Source organism: Orycteropus afer, unplaced genomic scaffold, assembly GCF_000298275.1.
Source record: "Orycteropus afer afer isolate SDZICR_OR568_19922 unplaced genomic scaffold, OryAfe1.0 scaffold00057, whole genome shotgun sequence".
Lineage (NCBI taxonomy): Eukaryota > Metazoa > Chordata > Mammalia > Tubulidentata > Orycteropodidae > Orycteropus > Orycteropus afer.
In genome coordinates, this window is record NW_006921644.1 from 8,034,185 (window position 1) to 8,058,288 (window position 24,104).

At 47.5% G+C, this 24,104-nt stretch overlaps 1 protein-coding gene across 1 annotated transcript in view; it reads left to right on the top strand.

Annotated features, from left to right (window-relative positions):
• The window catches only part of CDH13 (cadherin 13), a 1,199,128-nt gene that overhangs the window by 1,110,342 nt on the left and 64,682 nt on the right, over nucleotides 1-24,104 (top strand). The window contains exons 10-11 of the mRNA XM_042780725.1: nucleotides 10,802-10,984; nucleotides 20,085-20,338. Coding sequence (XP_042636659.1) covers nucleotides 10,802-10,984; nucleotides 20,085-20,338 — 437 coding nt within the window. The remainder of the gene's footprint in view (nucleotides 1-10,801; nucleotides 10,985-20,084; nucleotides 20,339-24,104) is intronic.

Consider the following 24,104-nt stretch of genomic DNA (forward strand, 5'->3'; position numbering starts at 1 on the left):
GGACCCAACTCATATTGACCCCTCCTTGGGTTTCTGAGGCGGTATCACTATGGAAGTAGATTGCCCCACCTTCCTTCCGAGGAGTGGCCGGTGGGTTTGAACCACCAGCCTTCTACTTAGCAGTCAGGTGCCTTAGGCACAGAGCTACCTTGCTGTTCTTAGTTGCCCTCAAATTATTTTCAACTCGTGGTGATGCCAAGTGTTCAGAGTAGAAGTGCACTCCATAGGGTTTCCAAGGCTGAGAACTTTCAGAAGCAGACTGCCAGGACTGTCGTCCAAGGCAACCGTCAGTGGGATCAGCCACTAGATGAGGGTTTAATGGTGTGTACCACCCAGGGACACCAATGGCCACCTAGTAATGCCCTTTCCAGCAGGGGCTGGGTGGGTTTCATGGGTGATGCAGTCGCCCTGGGATTTGATACATTTGGAGGATCTTCCAAGGGGAGGACTCTCACTGACCAAGAAAGTCTACCACTGCTGCCACTTGAACTGTGATTCTGTTCACTCTCTTTCCTCAGTGACTCACTGTTGGCACATGCATACTGTCATCTTTCCCCCTTGGGTTTTTATTTTCCAGACAAAATGGTCCTGAAACTTAATGTCTTTCTGGGGTGTCTCACTGGGTGAGTAATGTGATGTTGACCTTTCTGGGGAGTCGGAGCATGGTCACCACTCTTCCGGAGCTCACAGTTGGGAGGCATGGCCCTGTTGTGGCTGCCTGACAGAGCAGGGAAGCCTGTGCCAGGTGCTCCTGGACCCCGGGCTCTGGGAGTCCTAGCTCAGATGTCTGACTGACTTCCTCTCGGTGGGAATTGTCTCCCATGGGTGCTGAAAATGAAAGCTCAGACACCACTCCTCGTCTTTACACAACTTTTACCAGGTGACGAGGAGGGTCAGGGAGATGCTTACCAGTGTGTGGGCCGTGATGATCTGGTGGCTCCCTGAATCTCTTCCTCCAACCTGCTCCTGCAGTCACATTGGAGCTGGCTGTGCCTCCCTGCTGGGGCATGGTGAGGAAAGGACTGTCAGGTCTCATGCCCTGAGGGCTGGTCCAGGTGCAGCCACGATGCCCAGTCCAGTAACCCGAGAGTTCCTTCTGTGGTTCTGTTTTAAATCACTTCTGAGGCACATGATTGTTTTGTTTGTTTGTTTAAAGATACTGAATAGATTTAATTAGAGACCTGTATTTTTTAAAAATAATTTTATTTAAATAGTATATATATTATGCTGTGTACAGTTGATATATATAATTACATTTTGTATTTTTATATTTTATGTACAGTGAAACCTATGAGAGCCAGAACTCAACAAGACTGACTTGTTCTTGTGAGTTTTCTGCCTTTGACAGTGCGCAGTCATACCACTTTTCTATCACTCTCTGTTGCTGTTAGGTGCCATCGAGCTGGCCCCAACTCATAATGACCCACTGTACAACAGAACAAAACACTTTCAGGTCCTGCGCCAGCCCCACAATCCTTCCTGGACCTGAGCCCATCACTGCACCATTGCGTCAGTCCATCTTATTGAGGGCCTTCCCCTTTTTCACTGACCCTCCACTTCACCAAGCATGATATCCTTCTCCAGGGAATGGTCCCTTCTGACAATATGATCAAAGTAGGTGAGACGATGTCTGCCCATTCTCACTTCCAAGGAGCATTCTGTCTGTACTTCTTCCAGAACATATCTGTTTCTTCTTCTGGCAGCCCATGGTACTTTTAGTGTTCTTCGCCAGCACCACAACTCAAAAGCATTAACACTTCATCGGTCTTCCTTATTCATTGTCCAGTTTTCATATGCATATGAGGCAGTTGAAAATACCATGGCTTCCGTTAGGCACACCTTAGTCTTCAAAGAGATATCTTTGCTCTTCAGCACTTGGCAGAGGTCTTTTGCAGCAGATTTGCGCAGTATAATACTACGTCTGATTTCTTGACTGCTGCTTCCATGGGTGTTGATTGTGGATTCAAGTAATATGAAATCTTTGACAACTTCAATCTTTTCTCCATTTTTCATGATGCTGCTCATTGGTCCAGTTGTAAGGATTTCAGTTTTCTTTATGTTGAGGTGTGATCCGTACCACAGACTGTAGTATTCAATCTTCATCATTAGGTCCTTCAAGTCATCCTCACTTTCAGCAAGGAAAGTTGTGTCATCTGCGTATTGCAAGTTGTTAATGAGTCTTCTTCCAATCCTGATGCCACATTCTTCTTCATATAGTCCAGCTTCTCAGATTATTTGCTCAGCATACAGATTGTATAAGAACAGTGAAAGGATACAACCCTGACAGACTCCCTTCCTGATTTTGAACTATGCAGTATCCCCTTGTTCTATTTGAACAGTAGCCTCCTGGTCTATATACAGATTCCTCATGAGCACAATTAAGTGTTCTGGAATTCCTGTTCTTCTCAGTGTTATCCATAATTTGTTATGATCCACACAGTCAAATGCTTTCACATAGTCAATAAGACACAAGCAAATATGTTTCTGGTATTCTTTGCTTTCAGCCAGGATGCATCTGACATCAGCAATGATGTCCCTCATTCTATGTCCTCTTCTGAATCCAGATTGCCTTTATGTAAGTTCCTTGTCAATATACTACTGTATCTGTTTTTTAATTATCTTCAGCAAGATTTTACTTGCATGTGATAATGATATTTTTCGATAATTTCCACATTCTGTGGGATCTTCTTTCTTTGGAATGGCTACAGATATGGATCTCTTCCAATCAGCTGGCCAGGTAGCTGTCTTCCAAATCTCTTGGCATAGACAAGTGAGTGCCTCCAGCATGGCATCTGTTTCTTGAAACATCTCAATGGGTATCCCATCAGTTCCTGGGGCCTAGTTTTTTGCCAGTTCCTTCAGTGTAGCTTTGACTTCTTCCTTCAGTCCCATTGGTGTCCTGCATCATTCAATATTTGGCCCATAGAATCTTTCAGTATTGTAACTCAAGGCTTGAATTTTTTCTTCAGTTCTTTAGGCTTGAGAAATGCCAAGTGTGTTCTTCCCTTTTGGTTTTCCAACTCCAGGTCTTTGCACATTTCATTGTAATGATTGGCTTTGTCTTCTTGAGCTGCTCTTTGAAATCTTCTGTTCAGCTCTTTTAGCTTGTCATTTCTTCCATTTGCTTTAGCCAGTTTCTGTTCAAGGGCAAGTTTCAGAGTCTCTTCTGACATCCATTTTGGTCTTTTCTTCCTTTCCTATCTTTTTAATGACCTCTTGCTTTCTTCATGGATGAAGCTCTTGATGTCATCCCACAATTCTTCTGGTTTTCAGTCATTGAAGTTCCATGCATCAAATCTATTATTTGAATGGTGTCTAAATTCAGGACGGATATAATCAATATCATATTTTGGTTCTCATGGATTCGTTTTAATTGTCTTCAGCTTCAACATGAACTTGAATATGAGCAGTTGCTGTTCTGTTCCACAGTCTTGACTGAAGATACTGAGCTTCTCCATCACCTCTTTCCACAGATGTAGTCAATCTGATTCCTGTGTACTCCATCAGGTGAAGTCCACGTGTATAGCCACAATTTATGTTGTTGAAGAAAAGTATTTGCAATGAGTAAGTCGTTGGTCTTGCAAAATTCTATCATGCAATCTCCAACATCATTTCTATCACCAAGGCCATATTTTCCAACTACTGGTGATTCTTCTTTGTTTCCAACTTTTGCATTCCAAATACCATTGATAGTCAACACATCTTGATTGCGTGCTTGGTCAATTTCAGACTGCAGAAGTTCATAAAAATCTTCAATTTCCTTGTCTTTGGCTTTGGTAGTTGGTGTGTATCTTCCTTATAGATGTATGGATATTGTCATGTCACTGACAGCATTGTACTTCAGGATAGATCTTGAAACATTTTTTGTGACAATGAATGCCATGCCATTCCTCTTCAGTCTGTCATTCCTAGCATAGTAGATCCCATAGTTGTCTGATAAAAATGGCCAAAAGCAGTCCATTTCAGCTCACTGTTGCCTAGGATATTGATCTTTATGCGTGCCATTTCATTTCTGACATTTTCCAATTTTTCTAGATTCATACTTCATACATTCTATGTCCCAGTTTTTAATGGATGTTTGCACCTGTTTCTTCCCATTTTGAATCATGCCACATCAGCAAATGGAGGTCCCAAAGCTTTGCTCCATCCATGTTGTTAAGGTCGACTCTATCTGAGTAGGCAGCTCTTCCCCAGTCATATTTTGAGTGCCTTCCTACCTTAGGGGCTCATCTTTCAGCACTTTGTCAGACAGTGTTTCAGGGCTATTCATAAAGTTTTTCATTAATGTATCAGACAGTTTTTCAGTGCTATTCATAAGATTTTCACTGGCCAGTTCTTTAAGAAGTGTATGGCCCTTTCTTCTTCTGAGTCTGTCTTAGTCTCGAAGCTCCGCTGAAACCTGTCCACCATAGGTAACCCTGCTGGTATTTGAAATACTGGTGGCATAGCTTCCAGCCTCACAGCAACACGCGAGCCACCACAGCACAACAAACTGACTGACCTGTGGTCAATCACTCTCTATTAGTGGAAAATACTTGCGTTTTCCTTCTCTGACAGGATTCTACCTTACACAGATTCCAGTTTACAGGTTTTACCGTATTTTTAAATACTTACTTTTAAATATTTTAAATATTAAGTATAATGCTGTATGTGTACCTATATAAATAATGTGCACAGAAACATTTGTCTCCACAAACAGCTACGTTATCCAGTAGCCTGAGATAAGAATTGAAAAAGCTGTAGGGGTTTCAACCCCACTTTCCAGTATATTAGTAAGAATGTCGTACACTATGGAATCGAAATCTGTCATCATTGTTGCTAACAGATATTGACTCCTTTCTGAGCACCAGGCAGTGTGCCAAGCTCTTAAATGCATTATCTTATTTGTATCAGTCGCAGTGTCTACCCCATTATGCTATCAGCAAGAGACTCAATTCTTCCACCATGCTCTGTTCTTTAGATAAATGTAGACTCGCAAAAGTGTTGGCAAGTTAAATTTCTGTGATCTCCCATACTCTTGTTTCCTCATAAGTGGAAATTAGGTTTATGAATCTCTCTGAGACCTGCTCCTTCTGTGTTTTACCTCCAGGGCCAGGTGATTTTGTCTCAGCCTTTCAAGTTCACCCACAGGCCTCCAGGCTGTGTCGGGCTGGCAGCTCATGAGCTTGGGGCTCCAGTTATCACACAGGTAGACTTGCGTAGGTCCAGGCCCCTCCAGTCCTCTGCTGTCACTTGTCCCTCTCCTCGTCGGCTCTCCAGTATACTCCTGCAGGTTCCCCTGAAGACCCACTCTTCGCCCTTTGGGAAGGAACATCCATATAACGAAAGGGGATCAAGTAATGGGTGTGTAAGGAAATGCACACCCCACTCCCCTGTGGTTATAACTTTGTCACCATCCAAGCAGCCTTATCCTAAATGTCCATCACCAAACTGCCCCGCCTTGTCAAGGAAGGTGCGATAGTTCTGAATTTGGAGGGAGAAGCAAAGTCATGTCAGGATATGCCCAGCCCATCACCACACTGATTGCATAAAAATACATTTGCGTCTAGAGTTGGATTTCTCAAATGGTTTAACAGAAAAGTAACTGTATCTATTTTTTCCAGTAAAAGGAAGTAATGTTACAATCAATAATTTCTTCCATTCTGGTGGTAAATGAACGTCTGTTGTTTTAAAATTAGAGTGAGCATTGCTCTAGAAATGTAAAATGGTACTATTTCATTTTAATCTATTTAATTTTACATTCTTGAGTTACATAATGGGGTTAAAGTATTGAATAGAATTAATAGAATGAGTATTTAATTAAGCAATAATGAGTTTCTAAACGGATGCTCAAAGCAACTGGCTTTATAGTTGATGCAGGAATCAGATAATGGTCTTAACAAAGACTACAATAATCGTATGAATGTTTTCTATATTTAAAGATTTTTTTCTGAATTCTCTCTTGGGTAGATTTAAACATAACCTGCTTCCTTAATTAGACTCCCCTTTGCTTTCAAGAAGGAGCTCTGATGGCATAGATGGTAAGGCATTCGGCTGCTAACCCCAGAGTCATCGGTTCAAACCCACCAGCTGCTCTATGGGAGGAAGATGAGGCAGTCTACTTCTGTGAAGATTTACAGCCTTGGAAACCCAATGGGGGTTGCTCTGAGTTGGAATGAACTCAGTGGCAGTGGGTTCGGTTTGGGGTTATGGTTTTGTTTGTTTGTTGCTTTTAAGGTGAATTCCATGTACTTTCCCATGGCCCACAAAACCAAAAGCAAACAAACAACAAAAAGTGCCATCACCTCTATTCCAACTCAGGGCACCCATTTGTGTCAGAATGGAATTGTGTTCCATAGGATTTTCAGTGGCTGATTTTAGAAGTAGAATGCCAGCCCTTTCTTCCAAGATACCTCTGAGTCTGTTCCTTTGGTTAGCAGCCACACGCATGAACTGCTGGCACCGCTCAGGAACTCCTCCGTGGCCCATAAGGCCCTGAATAATCTGAGTCTGTCCACCTCTGGAGTCCAGTATCAAATGGTTCTGCCCCCCCGCTTCATTCCAGCCACACTACTTTCCCTCTGTTCCACTAATGCACCATGCTTCCTTCTGCCGCCTGGCCTTAGCGCATGCTGTGTCAGATGCCAGGAATGCTTTCCCATTCACCAGGCTAACTCATCTGCTTCCCAGACTGGTCAGTCTACTACATTATAGGCTCTCCAAGAATCCTGTGCTTTCTTTCCTAGTATTTAGCACATTTTTATAATCATATGTTTATTTTATGACTGTCTCTCCCTCTGGCCTGTAATCTCCATGAGAAAATGTACCATATCTGTTTTGTTAGTAGTACCTAGTAACCTAGTACCTTACTATGCCTGGTGCACAGAAGGAACTCAACCAGAATTTGTTGGAAGGGTGGATAGATGGATGGATGGAGATTGATGGATGGAAAGATGGATGGATGGATGACAGATGACCAATGGAGGATAGATGGGTGAATGATGGATGGGTGAGTGGAAGTGAATAGATGGATGGATGGATAGTTGGAGGTGGATATATAATGGATGTTTAGATGACGGATGGAGAGATGGTAGATGGAAGAGAGCTGGATGGATGGAGATGAGTGGATGGACGGGTGGATGGATAGATGGAGATAAGTGAATGAGTAGATGGAGATGGATGGATGACATATGGATGGGTGGATGGACAGGAAGAGGACAAGTAGAAAATGGATGGATGGATGGATGAATGGAGATCGATAGTGCAAAGATATTAATTTTTTTTCTTTAGTAGAATAGATGGAGGAAGGGATGGAGATGGGTGGATGGATAGATGGAGGTGGTTGGATGAAGGATGGATGGACAGACGGGTAGATGGATGACAGATGATGGACAGATTGATGATAGATGGAGGGATGGGTGGAGATGGGTGGATGGACAGATGGAGATGGTTGGATGAAGGATAGATGGACAGATGGGTAGATGGATAACAGATGATGGACAGATTGATGATAGATGGAGGGATGGGTGGAGATGGGTGGATGGATAGATGGAGGTGGTTGGATGAAGGATGGATGGACAGATGATGGATGGATTGATAAGTGGAGGGATGGGTGGAGATGGGTGGATGGGCAGATGGAGATGGTTGGATGAAGAATAGATGGACAGATGGAGATGTTTGAATGAAGGATGGATGACAGATGGATTGATGGTAGATGGAGGGATGGGTGGAGATGGGTGGATGGATGGAGATGGATAAGTGAAGAATGGATGGCAGATAACAGAAGGATTGATGATACAGGATAGGTGCATGGATAGTTAATGGATGGATGATGGTGCATATGTGGGTGAGTGGAGGGTAGATGGATGGAGGATAGATGAATGAAGGATGGATGGATGATGGTAGGTAAATGTGGTTAGAGACACATTAATACATCTAAGAATGTATGAGGGCCACAGTACACACTTCTGAGAATTCCTAGACTCTCACCACCTTCCACTTGGACCCATTTTGCTCATGTACCAAACGGTTATTGGTTACTGATTCTGCGACAGCCCCTTTGGTAGCAGCTGGAGATGTGAAAATCTCAGTGTCATGGGGAAAACTCCAAAGGCCTTTCTTCCAAAAATTGGCAAATGAAAACCCACTGGATCACAGCAGTCCAGTCTATAACCAACCATGTGGATGGTGGAGGACCAGGCAGTGTTTCATTCCACTGTGTAGAGGGTTGACATGAGTTGGGCCAACTCCACGTCAGCTCCCAGCCACAGCAGTGAGTAGCAGAGAACTTAAAAGCAGATATGACTGGAACTCAGAAGACTGGACTTTATCATTGATTTACTAAATGCCTTTGGACAAGACCCTTCATTCTCAGTGCCTGTTTTCTCGTTTGTAATCTGAAAGGATTAGATGGCACACGTCCCACCAAGTTCCCCTCCTGCACACATGGCAGGCAGCAGTAATCAATCACAGTGCTCCTTCTTGGCTGAGCCCAGATGGGGCTGCAGCCCCTCCACACTGTGCTCAGGCAGTTGTACCCACCTACCATGGCAGACATGTGGACTAAACTCTGTTTCTCACTGTTGGCTGTGTATTAGAATTTTGTTTTGTTTGGGGGAAGAAAAAAAAAAAAACTGAGTCCCAGGCCTTCCCACAGTTAAACTAGATAAAATAGGACCCAGGCAGGTTTTTTGCTTTGGGTTTTATGAGGGGTTTTTTCATGTTGTTGATTTTCTCGTCATTGACATTATACACAGCAGGACATACACCCATCCCGCAGTTTCCACGTGAACAATTCCATGCCAACGATGACATTCTTTCAGTTGTGGAAGCATTCTCCCCCTCTTCCTCTGAGGTGTTCCTCCCCCTCGAACATAAGCTCACTGGCCCAAGGGTCCTGTCGAATCTTTCCAGTTGCTCTTGTCACTTTGAACCCATATAGTAGATCTTGAAAGAGCACAGCCAGAATATATACCAAACCTCGACAGCTTAACACCAGAAAGACAATAGTCCAGTCAAGACAATAGTCCAGTCATGAAACAGCCAAAGCACTTGAGTAGACATTTCTCCGGAGAAGACGTTCAAATGGATACCAAACACAAGAAGAAGATTCAGGTGGATCATGAAAAATAGGGTTTTGAAAAACCCCATAGGAGAGAGTCCATTGTGCAGACAGGGCTGGGAACCACCCGTGCAGATTCTGAATTCAGGAACTGGGTTACCTTGTGAGAACAGGGGAAATCGAGGATGGAACCAGGACACCTGGTTTAAACGCGAGTCAGAGGAATCTGATGCAGGCAGCTGGCTCCTGGAGCCTAGGATTGGGCAGCATCCGGGCATCCCGGCTCATCCTGGGCTCACCATCAGACCTGCATTCTCTAAGCATTTCCCAGTGTCCCTTTCGTAGCAGGAAAACAACTCATCCAGTTTGCTGAGGTGTGAGAGACAAATTGGTTTCTTTCCCACCGCCCCCCAAGGCATCAAGATTAAGGCTTCTGATTAATGATTTGGAAGTCAATTAATCAGCCTCTGCTTTGGAAACCTCATTTCTCAAATTAATTCTCTTTCAACACAAGGGCTTTTTGACATTACATTGCTGTCTCCAGACTCACTTTCCTACTGATTGAAATTCCAAGATATTTCTTCTTCCTGTCAGCTTATTGGTATCTCATGTTTGTAAAATATTTGTAAACAGGTTACTGTTCACCTGTAGTGTGTCAGAGGTAAGCGATAAAATGATACTTCACGTTTCCACCTCAGAGCCATGTGCTGACGGTAACGCTTGAAATTCTCAGTCTATGGGAGAGCTGGTGTTTCATTAATTGATTGATTTTCGCCACACCTCCTGGCAACAAGTATTTGAGATGCATGACATTAAAAACATAGCTACCAAAAAGCGCCAAGTAATTGATTTATATGTTGCTTTAGCAACTGGTTTTTTGCTTTGTTTTGTTTTGTTTAAGTCATGCTGGTTGTGGGCAAGGGGTAGGCAGGGTGAAATTGGGTTTTCTTCATGAGAGAAGATGACAGGATCTAGCTGAGGCTCTAACATCAAACATTTGTGGTCACACCCCAGCCCCTCCACTGACGAGCCGTGGCACTGTGAATATCACGTTACCATGCCTTTTGGGGCATACAACGCTACAAGAACAAATACATACAAAATGTGTCATTACTTAAACCAATAGACACTTATTTCTCACTTGGTAACAGTTCAGGGTGGGTGTTTCTGGCCATCTGATTTCTCTCCTCTAGGCAGTGATTCAGGGATCCAAGCTCCTCTAGGATCTTGTAGCTGTTTTCAGAAGTAGAAAGGGTGCTGAGAGGAGGCACAGCCTGACTCGGCCCAGCCCAGCCCAGCCCAGGAGTACCAATGTCCCTTTGCCCCTGCTTCTGTAGGAGAGAAGTTACCTCCCAGCCACAGCCAACTGCAGGGGAGGCTGGGAGAGGGAGGGTAGCATCTGCCAGGTATCACCTGCCTCTGCTACTGTTTATTGTTGAGTGAGATGATGTGTAAAGTTCCCAGCATCCAGCCTGTGGTCACCAAACCAAACCATTGCTATCAAACCAGTTCTGACTCATAGCAATTCCATGTGCATCAGAGTAGAACCGGTCTCCCTAGGGTTTCCAGGGGCTGTATTCTCACAGGAATAGGTTGCCAGGCCCTTCTTCCACAGGGTTGCTGGGTGGGTTTGAACCCCTCACCATTTTAGTTAGTAGCCAAGAGTGAACTGTCGGTGCTACCCAGGGACCTAAGAGCTCCACAAATGGTCTTGGCTATGCTTATCCAAAAGGGTGACCGTTACGTCCACTTTGTTTGCAGTTTCAAGCCACAGTGGAGGAAGGAGTTGTGGGAGTGATCGTCAATCTGACGGTTGAAGACAAGGACGATCCCGCCACTGGTGCATGGCGAGCCGCCTATACCATCATCAACGGAAACCCTGGGCAGAGCTTTGAAATCCACACCAACCCTCAAACCAACGAGGGGATGCTTTCTGTCATCAAGGTAAGGGGGCTTTGAGCTGCCTTCTCTCCTGTGGGAGGTGGAGGACCTTAAAGGGAGCTTGTGGATCACTGGGTCAGGAAGGTCGTGCGTAAGTCAGCCCTCTTCTCTTCCTCCTGGGAATTACCAGGAAAACAGCTCAGTGCTGAAGAGTGCGCTTGTTTGTTCAGCATCATAAACCGGGAAACCGTAAACAGCTTCTAGAACATTCCAGCTTATCAGTAACCTCAAGAAATCCAAACTCGATATTTGAATGAGATTCTCTGTACCTTCAGTAATGAATGATCAAATAGTCTGCAGAAACTAGATGATGAGAATGTTTTTCCTGGATGTATGCTCAAAGTGGGGTTCTTATAGGTCTTCTTCATATTTCTTAGCAAATCTCAATTGTTCTCATAGAGACAGGAGTTAATGATACATAGAAATAACTCTCAGCATGAGACGCTCTGGGAGCATTGCTGACCAGCTTACTGATTGTCTCTCTGGCTGCAAGGAGAACCAGAAGGAACTATGACAGTGAAGGGAAGCATGTGGTGCATGGGGTTGGACAGGAGGGCTGGTAGCCACAGGGCTGGTGATGCTGCTAGTCTCAGTATCTGACAGGGAAGAATTCTCACACAGCTGCCCCCTCTCTGGAACATTCTCTCCCTGTGAGAGCCTGTGCCACAAATCAGGACATTCATTGGAACACACCTTTTCCTATTGACGGAAAGCAGGGCAGTGACAGCATTCCTAGTAGTAGTGACAGAGGACAAAGCCATTACACCTCTGCCCCCACCTGTGTGCACATGGCCACAGCTTCCATGTCTGTGAAATGAAGATGAGAACAGTAAACTGCCCCATGGGGTTACTGAGAGGAGTTTAATAAGGACTCGGGGTGGTACCATGGTGAAGCACTCAGCTTCTAATCAAGGTCAGTGATTCAAATCCACCAGATCGTCCTTGGGAGAAGCTGTGTCAGTCTGCTATCCTAAAGGTTACAGCCTAGGAAATCCTTTGGGGTAGTTCGGTGGGGTCACCCTAAGTCAGAATCGACTCAGAAGCATACAACAGCAACAACGAGCCAGTATTTAAAGCATTTAGAAGAGTGACTGCACTTAGAGCCTGTATCGTTTCTATTTCTACACCCTTAATGGTCTAAAACAACGCAGAATTGTTACGTGATGTCCTGGAGGTCAGAAATCCACAGTGGGTCTCACTGGGCTAAACAGGGTGTCAGCCAGGCTGATGCCCTCTGGAGGTTCCAGGGGGAGAACCTGTTGTGTTGCCTTTTCTAGCTTCTAGAAGCCGCCCACATTCCTTGGCTCATGGTTTCCTTCTCTATCTTCGAAGGCAGCAGCGTAGCATCTTGCAGACTATCTTGGAGTCTGAGCCTCTGTATTCACCTTAGGTCTCCTCCTTCCACCTTTGATCCTCCTGCCTCCCTCTCACAAGCCCCCTTGTGACTACATTTAGAGACCACCCAGACAATGCAGGAGAATCTCCTGGCCTTTCCCTCACTCCCCTCTACAAGTGTCCCCTTTGCCATCCAAAGTAACCTTCACAGGGTCTCGGCATCAGGAGGTGGACATTTTTAGGGGTCTTTTATTCTGTCTGAAGTCCCTAGGTGGTACAAGTAGTCGGCACATTCGGCAGGCCACCCTGAGGGGCCTGGCAGTCTAATTCCAAACAGTCATTCACTAACAACTCTGAGAATCACAGTTCTCCCCCGGCACCCATGGGTCTCCTTGAATCAGAATTGACTCAACAGCAACTGGTTTTCATTCTGTCTGTAACAGAACCATCTACTCAACTTCCCCAGCAGAGAACCACAGTGATCCTAGGGGCAGGACCTGGGCCATGGAGAGCAGCAAATCCAAGAGACGCTTCCAGCTTGTTCCTGAAGATGATGGTCCCAGGTGTCTCTCAAGCCCTGCCCTTTTCAGTACCTTGTCCAAACTGAGTCTCAAACATGGTTGTGAAAGGTGGCCTCAGGGTCTTCCAGTTCCTCCCGCAGTGGCCAAGACAGCCTCCCACATCCATTGCTATCGATTTGAAGCTGTGAAAGCCATAAAATAACACAGCCACTAGCTGACCTCCCTTCAAGAATTGTCAGGCAGCTTCCCAAACCTGCTGTGCAGAGACAGAACTCGGCTGTAAATGCTTATCCCTCCCGTGAACCCTGCGGAGCACAAGGGAAAGAAACTCCATGCAGAACTCCACTTAGGGACAGGGTTGTTCCTATCCCACCCTCTAGCCTCTGCCCGTAACACCATGGTCCCCAAACGCTAGTGTCTCTATGAAATGCCTGTGGTGCTAGTTAAAATGTAGCTTCCTGGTCCCAGCCTGCACCTGCTGAGTCACATAGGAGGGAGAGGGCCTGGGAGTTCTGGTGTCCACAGTGCACGTGGACATGGCGGTTGGACCACCCAGGCTGAGGAGCTCTGCCTCAGAGGAAAGGGACTCCAGCAGCATGCCTACCCCCCTGCAGATTGCCGGGAAGGGAATTCCTCAGTGTGCTTCAGTCTCACCAGTGCTTGGAATTATTTTCAGAATTGAGACCCCACTCCCTCAGGCTGTCTGCCACATGCATCAGTAAGAAGGGCCTTGAGTACTCCCTGCTCCTCATACACCTGAGTCAGAGCCCCAGGTCAGCCTCCCAGAGGCAGGGAAGGCCATGCTTTCTGGTGTTTTCCATGTTGCCAGAGATCCAGTGTATCATTAGGAATGCTTTCAGCTGCAAATAAGAGATCGCTGGCCTGATATAGTGGCTTAAGTAGTAGAGAGAATTTAAGGATCTCCATCAGTAGGCCAATCAAAGACTGACAGCTTAGGGTTCTAAAGAGATGGCAATGGGTGCCCCAGAGGCCTTTGGCTTTTTCCTCACGTACATAAAATGACTGCCACAGCCCCGGACATCACATCGTCTTTCTCCTGTGCCCTAAGGCCAAAAGCAAGGAGGCAGTCAGGCAAGTGAGAGAGCTGCCACTCGTGTTCCCCTCTGCTTTCATCAGGAAAGAAAAACCTCTCCCACAGGTTCTCCAGCAGACTCCGGGGGTGTTTCATTGGTCATACGGATCCATGTCCACCCTCAGCTGCACGGAAGTCTGGGAAAGCTCCAATCTGATTTTTTTTTTTTTTTTTTTTTGGACCCATAGACATCATTGTTAATGATGAAGATACTGAAATTGTCAAGGGTTTCATTCTACTTGGATCCTCAGTCATTGCCCCCAGAAGCAGCAGTGGAGAAGTCAAACTACATACTGCATTGGGCATATCTTCTGCCAAAGGCCTCTTTAAGCCTTTTGAAAACAGGTGTCTTTTTGATGACTAAGGTGCACCTAATCGAAGCCACAGTCTTTTCAGTCATCTCAAGTGCATGCAAAAGCTGGACAATGGAAAAGGAAGACAGAAGAAGAAGTGGTGCATTAAAGTTGTGATGTTGGCAAAGAATAGCAACTGTGCTGTGCTGTAGATGGTAAAAAGAGCAAACCCATGCGTCTCAGGATGCTCCCTGGAAGCAGGGATGCTGAGACTTCATGGTGCTTACTTAGACATGTCATCTGGGAAGACCAGTCACTAGAAAAGGGCATCGTGGTTGATAAAGTGGACGGACAGTAAAAAAGAGGGAGCCCTCTCATGAGGTGGATTGGCACATTGGACCAACAGTGGACTCAGACGTTCCGACAGTTGTGGAGATGGTGCAGGACTGGGCGATGTATGAGTCGGAGCCAACCCGATGGCAACTGACAACAACGACACAGTAAGAGATGGACAGAAGAGCAGGGGCCCACCCAGCCAGCTACAGCCCTGCAGTGCTGCAGAACGAGCAGGGGTGTGGGGTGGTGCTGGGCTCCTGTGGAATCCTGCCCACCCCCACCCCCGACTCGACTCCTTGTGGTTCTGACAGATGAGCACTTGTTTCACCTTTAAAACCTTCTGGTCAGAATCATCCTTGTTGCTTTGGAAACTTATTCCACTACTGTCTGGAAAGTTGTTCTTTCAGCTGAGTGTAATCCAGTGTGTCTTAAGTCTGTTTTCTGCACTGTTCTCAAAGGGAAATAGCCAGCAATCATCCTTGATGCCCAAACCTGTCACAGACTCCAAAGTCGCTATCGGATGGCTTCTGCGTCTTCCCTCTCCTGGACCATGTGCCCCGGGCCCTTTAGTCTGTAGATGCATCAGCGTGTAGCGCCTCTGGAACAATGGTCCATATCCTCTCCTGACACTTGATGAAATATTAATCAATTCCGATTTCTGTAGCTTTCTTCACACGCATTTTCGCTTTCCTCGCATCCCTGACACCCACTGAGACCCAGAGCCAGACATAGCACCTTAATAAGGCAGTATGTCCGGGCTAAGGGAGGGCTTCTCATCTGAAGAACTGCCAGGGCAGGCCATGGGCAGGGCTAGGAACGCAGACCCTTGTGAGACTGGGGGGCCGCCAGGCCCTTGTGAGACTGGCATCGTTGTGTCCCGTGCAGGGCCAGTCGACGTGGCAAGCAGGGAGTTGACGCTTTAGACAAGCACAGCCAGAGCGTGTGCCCTGCTTATTAGTCCATGCTGTGCCCGCCCCTCCTCTCTCTCCTCTACCTCCATTCCACCCCTTTCTCTGGCACCGTTCACAGCTCACTCCCCTGGAAGTGGAAGTGCTAAGTGAGGGTCGGCCCAGGAGTGTCCTTGAAGAGCCTGGCAGGAGGGTGGTAGTCCTACAGTGCTGTGGCCCCTGTTCCCCTTCCTCACCATCTTAACTGCTTCCCATCATGGATACTTACTGCAGGCTGAGCTCTGTGCAGAGTGTGCCACGCACCTCAGCTCACAGGGAGATTTGCACCGAGATTGTAGGGATGAGAAGGCCAAGGCCCTGGGAGCTGCACTGACTGGCCTGTGGTCTCAGAGTTGGGACACATCAGGGCCAGACCTTGAGCCCAGCCCCGTGTCTTTAGAAGCAAGGGCAGTGCTCCCACCCCTAAGCCGTATGGCTGCCCGGCGTGCATGGAACAGCGTGGCGGGCCAGAGGCGTGTACACTGGGCCGCATCCCTTGCAGAAGCACCGCCTGGTGCAGAAAGTTCACTCTGTCCACTCAGACGTTGTCATCACACTCCCAGGGTCACATCTCAGCTCTGTGCCACTGAGTAGCTGTGTGACTTGGGCCAAGTTACTTAACCTTTCTGAGTCTGTCTCCTGCCATGATGAAGATTAGATAAGATGATGTATAAAAGAACACAGGTCACTCCCTGTACATAGTAGGCAGGCACACCATAAGTGATACATGATATGGGAAATCAGGAAGGCCTGTGATGAAGAGGAAGTAGCTGTGTTAAAGTGTGGCTGTGTATTTGGGGTGTGTATGTGAGTATTGGAAGATGTGGGTGCCCCACAGTTCCCCTTACCGACCAGGCTGGATCTCCCACCTCCCAGACCTGCAAAGGTTGGCTGCCAAAAGTCCCCAGATATCCCCTTCACCAGAAGAGAACACCCTGGCCAAGGAGGTTATTCTTGTGTCCTGGAGACAGCCTGCAGCCAGCGTCGACTGGAATGGGGACGGTATGCAAAAGATTGGCCCCCTGCCTCACACTTCACTCCCCAGGGCACCCTACTACCTTGAGCTGAGTTCTAGACTGTGGTCCAGACCACCCTTGCTGGACTCCTTCTCCTGCTCTGTCCTGCTCCCTCCCTCCCTCTATTCTGAGAACACGCTCCCTGGTAAACCACATGAACAAATCTCTGCCTCATGCTCTGCATCCATGCAGCCTGAGCAGACATATCTCACACACACACACACACACATGCAATCTAACATGTAAATATACGCACATACACCTGTGTAAACACATGTAACAAATGCACATGCATCTAGCATATAAATACACACCTAACATATTAATACAGACCCCTGGTATGTAAATACACACACATCTAACATGTATGCACACATGCATCTATCATAAATACACACGTGTGATATTATACTCACATCGAGCACAATAGAAAAGCACACATACACCTACAATATAAACAGACGTGTATCTAACATACATACACATGCCTCTAACATGTATGTACATACATTTAGCATATATATGCATGTGTCTGACACAGATACATACATCTAACAAGTCTGTACCTAACATACAAATATACCCATCTGACATATACACAGTCTAACATCTGAGTATATGTGAATCTAATATAAATACACAATCTAACATATGAACATGCAATTTAATATATAAATACACACACAGTTTTAGCAAAATGTATATACATGCAAAGTAAGTCCTCGGGTTACAAACACCTGATTCATGGACAACTCCTGCTGACCCTTTAATATTACCTAAATTTGCTCTCACTTTGAAACAACTGACCCAACCCTGTTGTTGTTGTTGTTACGTGCCGTTGAGTCGGACCCAACTCACAGCGACCCCTCCTTGGGTTTCCGAGGCAGTATCACTACGGAAGTAGATTGCCCCATCTTCCTTCCGAGGACCCAACCCTACTCACAACAAAATTCTTCATTGCAATCACCTTCAGTTGGTGCAACTTTTAAATCATTGAAAAGGGGTGGAGCCTTTCACTGAAGTATGTCTAAATGAGAGCCGTATACCCCTGTTCTGACTCACTTACAAACTCACCTTAAAGACGCACCGACGAATGGATCTCCTTCATAACCTGGGGGCTGCCTGCAGTTTAAGGTGATGTGGAACAGGTCACACTCACCATGTTCTCAGGATGCTTATTGTCTTCACTGTCTGGCTCTGTGCCAGGCCACCTTGTACGAGCAGCTCAGCCCTCATGTTCACCACCTTGGACCACAATGGCCTTGAACTCTGGCCCTCATTCTGCTGCATTTAAGAGCAAAGCACCCCCAGCTGGCGGAAATTTAATTTGACTGCATTTGATATTCCACATTCTGCGCATTTTCATTAACTGTATTTCCAGAAAGGTGTTTCTGGGAGCCAGCATAAAGGACAGCCCCTGTGTCTCACAGGGGAGCCCCACTGGGTTTGCCCTGGTGAAGTGTGGTTGGAGGGGAAGTCAGTCCCAGGAGCCTGGCCCGCTCTGGCCCTGTCCAGAGTGCTGAATCGCTGGGTTGTCCGTATCCACAGTGCTGAATTGCAGAGGTACACCAACCTGACAAGCCAAATGTTTCTCTTCCGGTATCCTAATTGGGACGAATCACTGTGTTTTCCAAGCTTGGCAGCTCTGTGCCCTTGTTTGGAATTTGCTTCACTGAGGTTGCGTGCTTTTGGCACCACTGGGGGATTAGCAGAGATCTGCTAGTGGAATCCACAAAAGAAGGCTGGAGTGGTAAATCGGGATGGAACCAAAATATAAGTGGAAGCTTTTAGGTACCCTGATCTCTGCATCTGTTCTGGAAATCTGAGAGCTACCTGCTGGGAGTTTCTGGGGTGTGAAGGAGGAGGGGCGGCCCAGTCACAGCGAGGAGACATTTCAGTGTCAGTCGCCATTTTCAGTGTGCATGTGTGGTGTTGGAGTGTGTCTGTGTGTGCACACGCATGGACAGTAACATGTGGAATGCTTTCAGACAATTGGCTTCGAGTTGAATTGAGTCCAAGTCCTGGTGACCCATCTTGTGTCAGGATAGAGCTGTGCTCCACAGGGCTTTCAGTGGCTGGTTTCTGAGAAGGAGATTGCCAGATCTTTCTTCTGAGGCTCTAGGGGGCCTCAAACCTCCAATATTTTGGTTATAGCTGAGTATGTTAACCCTTTGCACCATTCGGGGACTCCTCCTGATGAGTTACATACTTGTCATTCCTAATAAACGTTGTTACGTGCTGTTGAGTCGAACCCGACTCGTAGCGACCCCTCCTTGGGTTGCTGAAGCAGTATCACTACAGAAGTAGATTGCCAAACCTTCTTTCCAAGGAGTGGCTGGTGGGTTTGAACTGCCATTAGGAAAATAAAAAGTGCCTCCTCAGCTCACCTGCACATACCCTCAGTGACATGAACCTCACTCTGGGGAACGTCACTCTCACTCCATCATGAGCCTCTCTCGGTTTGGAGTAAGAGTGACCAAGTGAGGGTTCTCCACGGCATTCTGTGTCATCATTACTTGAGTTTGCCCACAGCGGTGGGAGAGGGCCTGTCATCCCATTCGGCAGTCACCCAGAGTGCTGTCCTCAGCGCTGCCTGTTGGCACTGGGGCAGGATGATCTGGTACTGTGTGGGACTGTCCTGTGTGTGGCTACATGTCTGCCATCTCTGGCCTCTGCCCAGTGAGACCCTAAGTCACCGTAACAATTGAATATGTCCCACACATTCCCAAACACCCTTATTTGATGGGGAAGGGGCTCAGGGCTTTCCCCCAGGCCTCTTGGACTCTCCAGTCCATTTCCCTCCATCACACCCTACTGAGAATATGGTTCCTGTGCCTGGAAATGCTGTCCTTCAAGTGAGGTGGAGACAGCAGCCCCTAGACTTTGTAGGAAGTGGGTGAGAAATGAAGCTTGGGTTCTCCGGCTCCATTTGATCTAACATGATAACAGAGGGAGGCTTATCATAAACCTAGAAAGATTCAGCAGTCAACTGCTGTAAGGATTACAGCCTCGGAACCCCTGTGGGGCAGTTCTCCTCCATCACATGGGATTGCTGTGAGTCATTAGGAAGTGACCCGCCAACACACAGCACCATCAATGAGGCTTAGGGTTCAGGACCTGTCACTTGCCTGCCCCTCAGGAGTGTTGGAAGTTGCATTTATAGGTTACAGGTAGGAAGACTTCAGTAAGATAGCAGAATAGTCAGACAGGCTACACAGACGCTCTTGTACAGGTTACAGGAGGGTGCCCATTGGCACTGCCAGTACGCTGCATAAAGGGATCTCAGAAGAGACGAGCGAGCTGGACCACTAAGGCTCCTGTGCACATTGTCATTAATTTCTCTTCAAAACACACCCACTTTTGTGCATTTCATGTGCTGTTTCATAAAGAGGACCCACCATTGCATCAGGCTCAGCCTCCCCCAAACCTGCATCCATCCCCAAACATCCCTCACTGTTGGGGGCATGTCCCAGGCACGTTGTGCACAAAGCTTGCCCTTTAGGAGCCAGGATGTCTGTGCATTTAACCTTCAAGTCCTGAGTGCCTTCTCCCTGCCTTCCAGCCTCTGGACTATGAAATCTCTGCCTTCCACACGCTGCTGATCAAAGTGGAGAACGAGGACCCACTGGTCCCCGACGTCTCCTACGGCCCCAGCTCCACGGCGACCGTCCACATCACCGTCCTGGACGTCAACGAGGGTCCCGTCTTCTACCCAGACCCCATGATGGTGAGCAGGCAGGAGAACATCTCCATAGGCAGCGTGCTGCTGACTGTGAACGCCACGGACCCCGACTCCCTGCAGCATCAGACCATCAGGTGAGCAAGCGGGAGGCAGAGCGGAATTGCTTTTCTTTTCCAGTTGCAGGTGCTGGTTGTCAGGAGCAAAATACCATTAAATTAAACTTGCTAATGATCTGGGTGAGCTGGAGGAATGTGTGGTAATGGTTTGTGGTGGATGGTGCCAAGGGACCAAGCTCACTACTGAGGGCAGGGCCCACACACCTGGTTGTCGCCAAGAGACCAGGCAGGGGTAGAGGCCAGTGACTTCAGGCTGTATTTCAAAATGAGTCCCCAAGGGGAGAGAGAAAGTAGCCATCCCTGTGGCCTCCTGCATCTCAGAAACCTGACCCATCTTATCTTTGCTGCTTTGTAAGAAAGATGTTGCTTTTATCAGTTGCCGTGGAGTTGGCAACCTGGTGTATAACAACGCTGCCTGGTCCTGCACTGCCTCCGTGGCCACTGGTGTGTTGGAGCCCATTGCTGCAGCCACCTGTCAGGCCATCACCTTGAGGGTTCCTTTCATTTTCGGTGACCCTGTGCTTTACCAAACGTGATGTCCTTCTCCAGCGGTCAGTCCCTCCTGATGGCACATCCAAAGCTAGTCACCGTCCTGGAAAATATCCTGTGATCCACATGGTTTTTGTTTTCACTGCCTAATTTTCAGAAATAGGTTGCCAGGACTTTCTCCCTAGTCTTAGTCTGCAAGCGCCGCTGAAACCCGTCCGCCATGGGTGACCCTTACAGTATTTGAAATACTAGTGGCATAGCTTCCAGAAGCATAGCAGCATGTGAGCCACCACAGTATGGCAATGGCAGGTAGGTGGTGGGGAAAGATGTTAGTGACCTCCTTACAGCTAAGGGTACAGGTAGTGCCCGGGTCTTGCACATCCCACTTGGAGACACCTCCCACTTGACCTTCAGTGGTATGTAAACTTGCTCTCACTTTGAAACATGGGAACCAACTCCTACTGGAAAAAATTCTTCATCCCAGTCACCTTCCTTGCTGCATGTGCAGGTTTTAAATCATTGGAAAGGCTTCAAGCCTTCTCTTGCATAAAGTAAGGCTAAAAAGGAACCTTACATACCTGTTCCGACTCACCTACAATTTTCACTTGAAGACACACTGAGGATTGGATCTCGCTTGTAACCTGGAAAACACCTGAATTTCAAATTCAGAGAGGCTCGGTTACTTGCTCAAAGCCACACAGCTTGATAGCTGAGGAATCAGGATCGGAACCATGAACCTTCTAGTTGCAAAGCCCATGCTCTCTGCTCAGTGCTGGTTGCCTCTGAGCTCTCAAGGGACAGGAGCAGAGATGCTGCCTGCCGTTTAGGCCATTTGGGTTGGGTTTTAGAATGGCATGCCAAAAGAAAAAGTCTTCACCAATCTCTACCTTTATTCTTAATCTCTCCTCAGTGCTTGTATAATGAGATTTGAGGAAGTTGCCATTACTTGCAGTGTAACGTATCATACAGAGTACAAGAGGACGGTGGTAGTAGGTGGTGTTACAATCAACCCAACTCGGCATGCAGGTTCCAGTGCCTGCCAGTCTCCACAAAAGCAAGTTACTACTCTTTCTCTTCTGCCATCTAATCTCCTTCTCAGATGAGGTATGAACAATTAAGAACTAGACACACTTATCATAAGCAGTGCCCTCTTTCCTTGATTCAAAACACCTAGAAGTGTGGCCCACTCTCGGTGGCAGCCATGTCACCATGGGGTAAGCTGGCTAAGAAGAAGGGAAAGTTTTTTTCCAGTCGCAAACACGGGTTTATTTTTACCGCAAACTTTCTGAAATGTCAGGTGAACTGGATAAAGCTGTGAAATAACAGCACACTCCGTCAAGATGGGATCTGAGATCGCCGACCTTTTTCCTCCTTGTCTCTCTCTCTCTTTTTTCTTTTTCTCTTGCTCGCTATCTGGCGGAGGAAACAGGCAATTTAAACATCAGAGAGGAGGAAGCTTTTGTTAAGCACTTAGGTAGAAAAACCTGCAGCTCTCCACCAAGTTAGGATGACTTAGGGGAGCGCCACTGTCATTTTGTGCTCCTGGAAGGGGAGGTGGGAAAGGAGGCTCCTTGGAAATGAAATGAACTAAAATGGGGTGATGTTGTTGTGCCTCAGGTTCTGCTGACTCCGTTGGAACTTGTGATGCTGCTGGGCGTGAAAGGGTTAACGTCATAAGCCAGAGGAAGTATGGGTATCTAGGACACAGAGCTGGGGGTCCCACTTCAGATGGGACTTAAAGATGGGACAGGCAGTGGGGAAGGTGGGCCGGTCTGGGTTCTTTGATTAGACCAGCTCTGGCCGATGCATGTGGAGTTACCGGGTGTCACCAACAGGTAAAGGCTGGTGATTTGAATCCACCCAGGGGTGCCTTGGGAGAAGACCTGGCAGTCTGCTTCCAAAAGGTCATAGCCACTGCCAGCCCCTTGCAGCCCAGTACTGCTCTGACATGCATATGGTCATCCTAGATCGGAGTGGAACCCAGTACTAGTCTGACATGCATGCTGTCAGCATACCTCGGAAGTGACTCAACAGCAAGTGCTTTGGGGGTTTTGGGGTTTGGCCAATGTAAAAAAAACAAGGAATTTCCTGGAAGACTCTGAGGTAGTTTATGGAATTAAAGATCATTTGGAGAACTGGCTGGGAGAGGTCAGGAATGGAGGTACCAGGGAGGCCCTAGGAACGGGTTGGCTGGCACTTCAGGATCTCCCAGGAAGAAGACACCAGCTCCAATCACTTTCTGTTCTTGGGTCACTAAGCACAGGGTTCACCTTCCCAGGGGTGGGTCTGCTCTGCAGAGCTGGAGTCAGGAGCCTCCCGGTCAGGGTGCCTTGGCTGAGGGTCAAGGAGATGATGTACCCAGCAGTGGCTCCCAACGCAGCAGGGCAGCTGATTAAGGATGACAGGACATCCTGTCTAGCAAGTGTAAAGTGCACTTGGAATGGAACGTGCAATGGAAAATAGTCCCAGCAAACAGGGTTAGGGGTCAGGATCCCAGCATGGGGAGGGGGTGACTGGCAAAAGCCAGCAGTTAAGGAACAGCAATGCCAGGATCTGTCATAGGGAGAGGTCACTAGCGTAGCCCCCTCCATCCTACCAGCAGGAAGAGGCACCCTCCATCCTCTCTCAACAGCACCCACACCCGCCCCAGTCAGGTCTTGGTGAGCCAACCTGGGACACAGACGCATCTCTGAACCAAACAGGGCAGCCAGGGTGGGATGTGCGGGTGGATTGGAATGGGCACACCCCACCCTGGAGCCCCTGGAGGGTCAGCTCCACCTAAACCATGAGGACTTGGGAGGGTGGCTCCCCTGCAAAGCCCGCGAGTGGATGCTGAGGGATGAGGACAGCAGAGAACCACTGTGGCCAGCGTGTTTCCTGGATCTTCTCAGAGAACAGGGCCAGTTTGTTTCTCAGTGGCTGGTATGCCTAAGACTTGTAGCCTATGCCAATTGGTCTGACTGTGTGTTATCCTGACAGATCCCATTCCCAGATTTAAATGGTGGAGGAGTGTGTGTGTATATGTATGACACACATCTCTTTCTCTCTCTTTCTCTCCCTCTCTTCCTCTCTGACTCTCACTCTCTCTAGAATGATTCCTTCCTACTGGGACCCAGAGTCTCCCTGAAGCCCGCCTCGGCCACCCTGGTACTCACTAGCCCTCCTCTCCTCCCTTCCTGTCTTCCCTCCCTCCCCTCTTCTCCCTTCTGCTGGTGCTGAGTTCAGCCAAGGCCCAGATAACACTGCTGATAGGTTGGGCTGTTGTCACGAGGACTCTTAGGGAAACGGAGGCTCG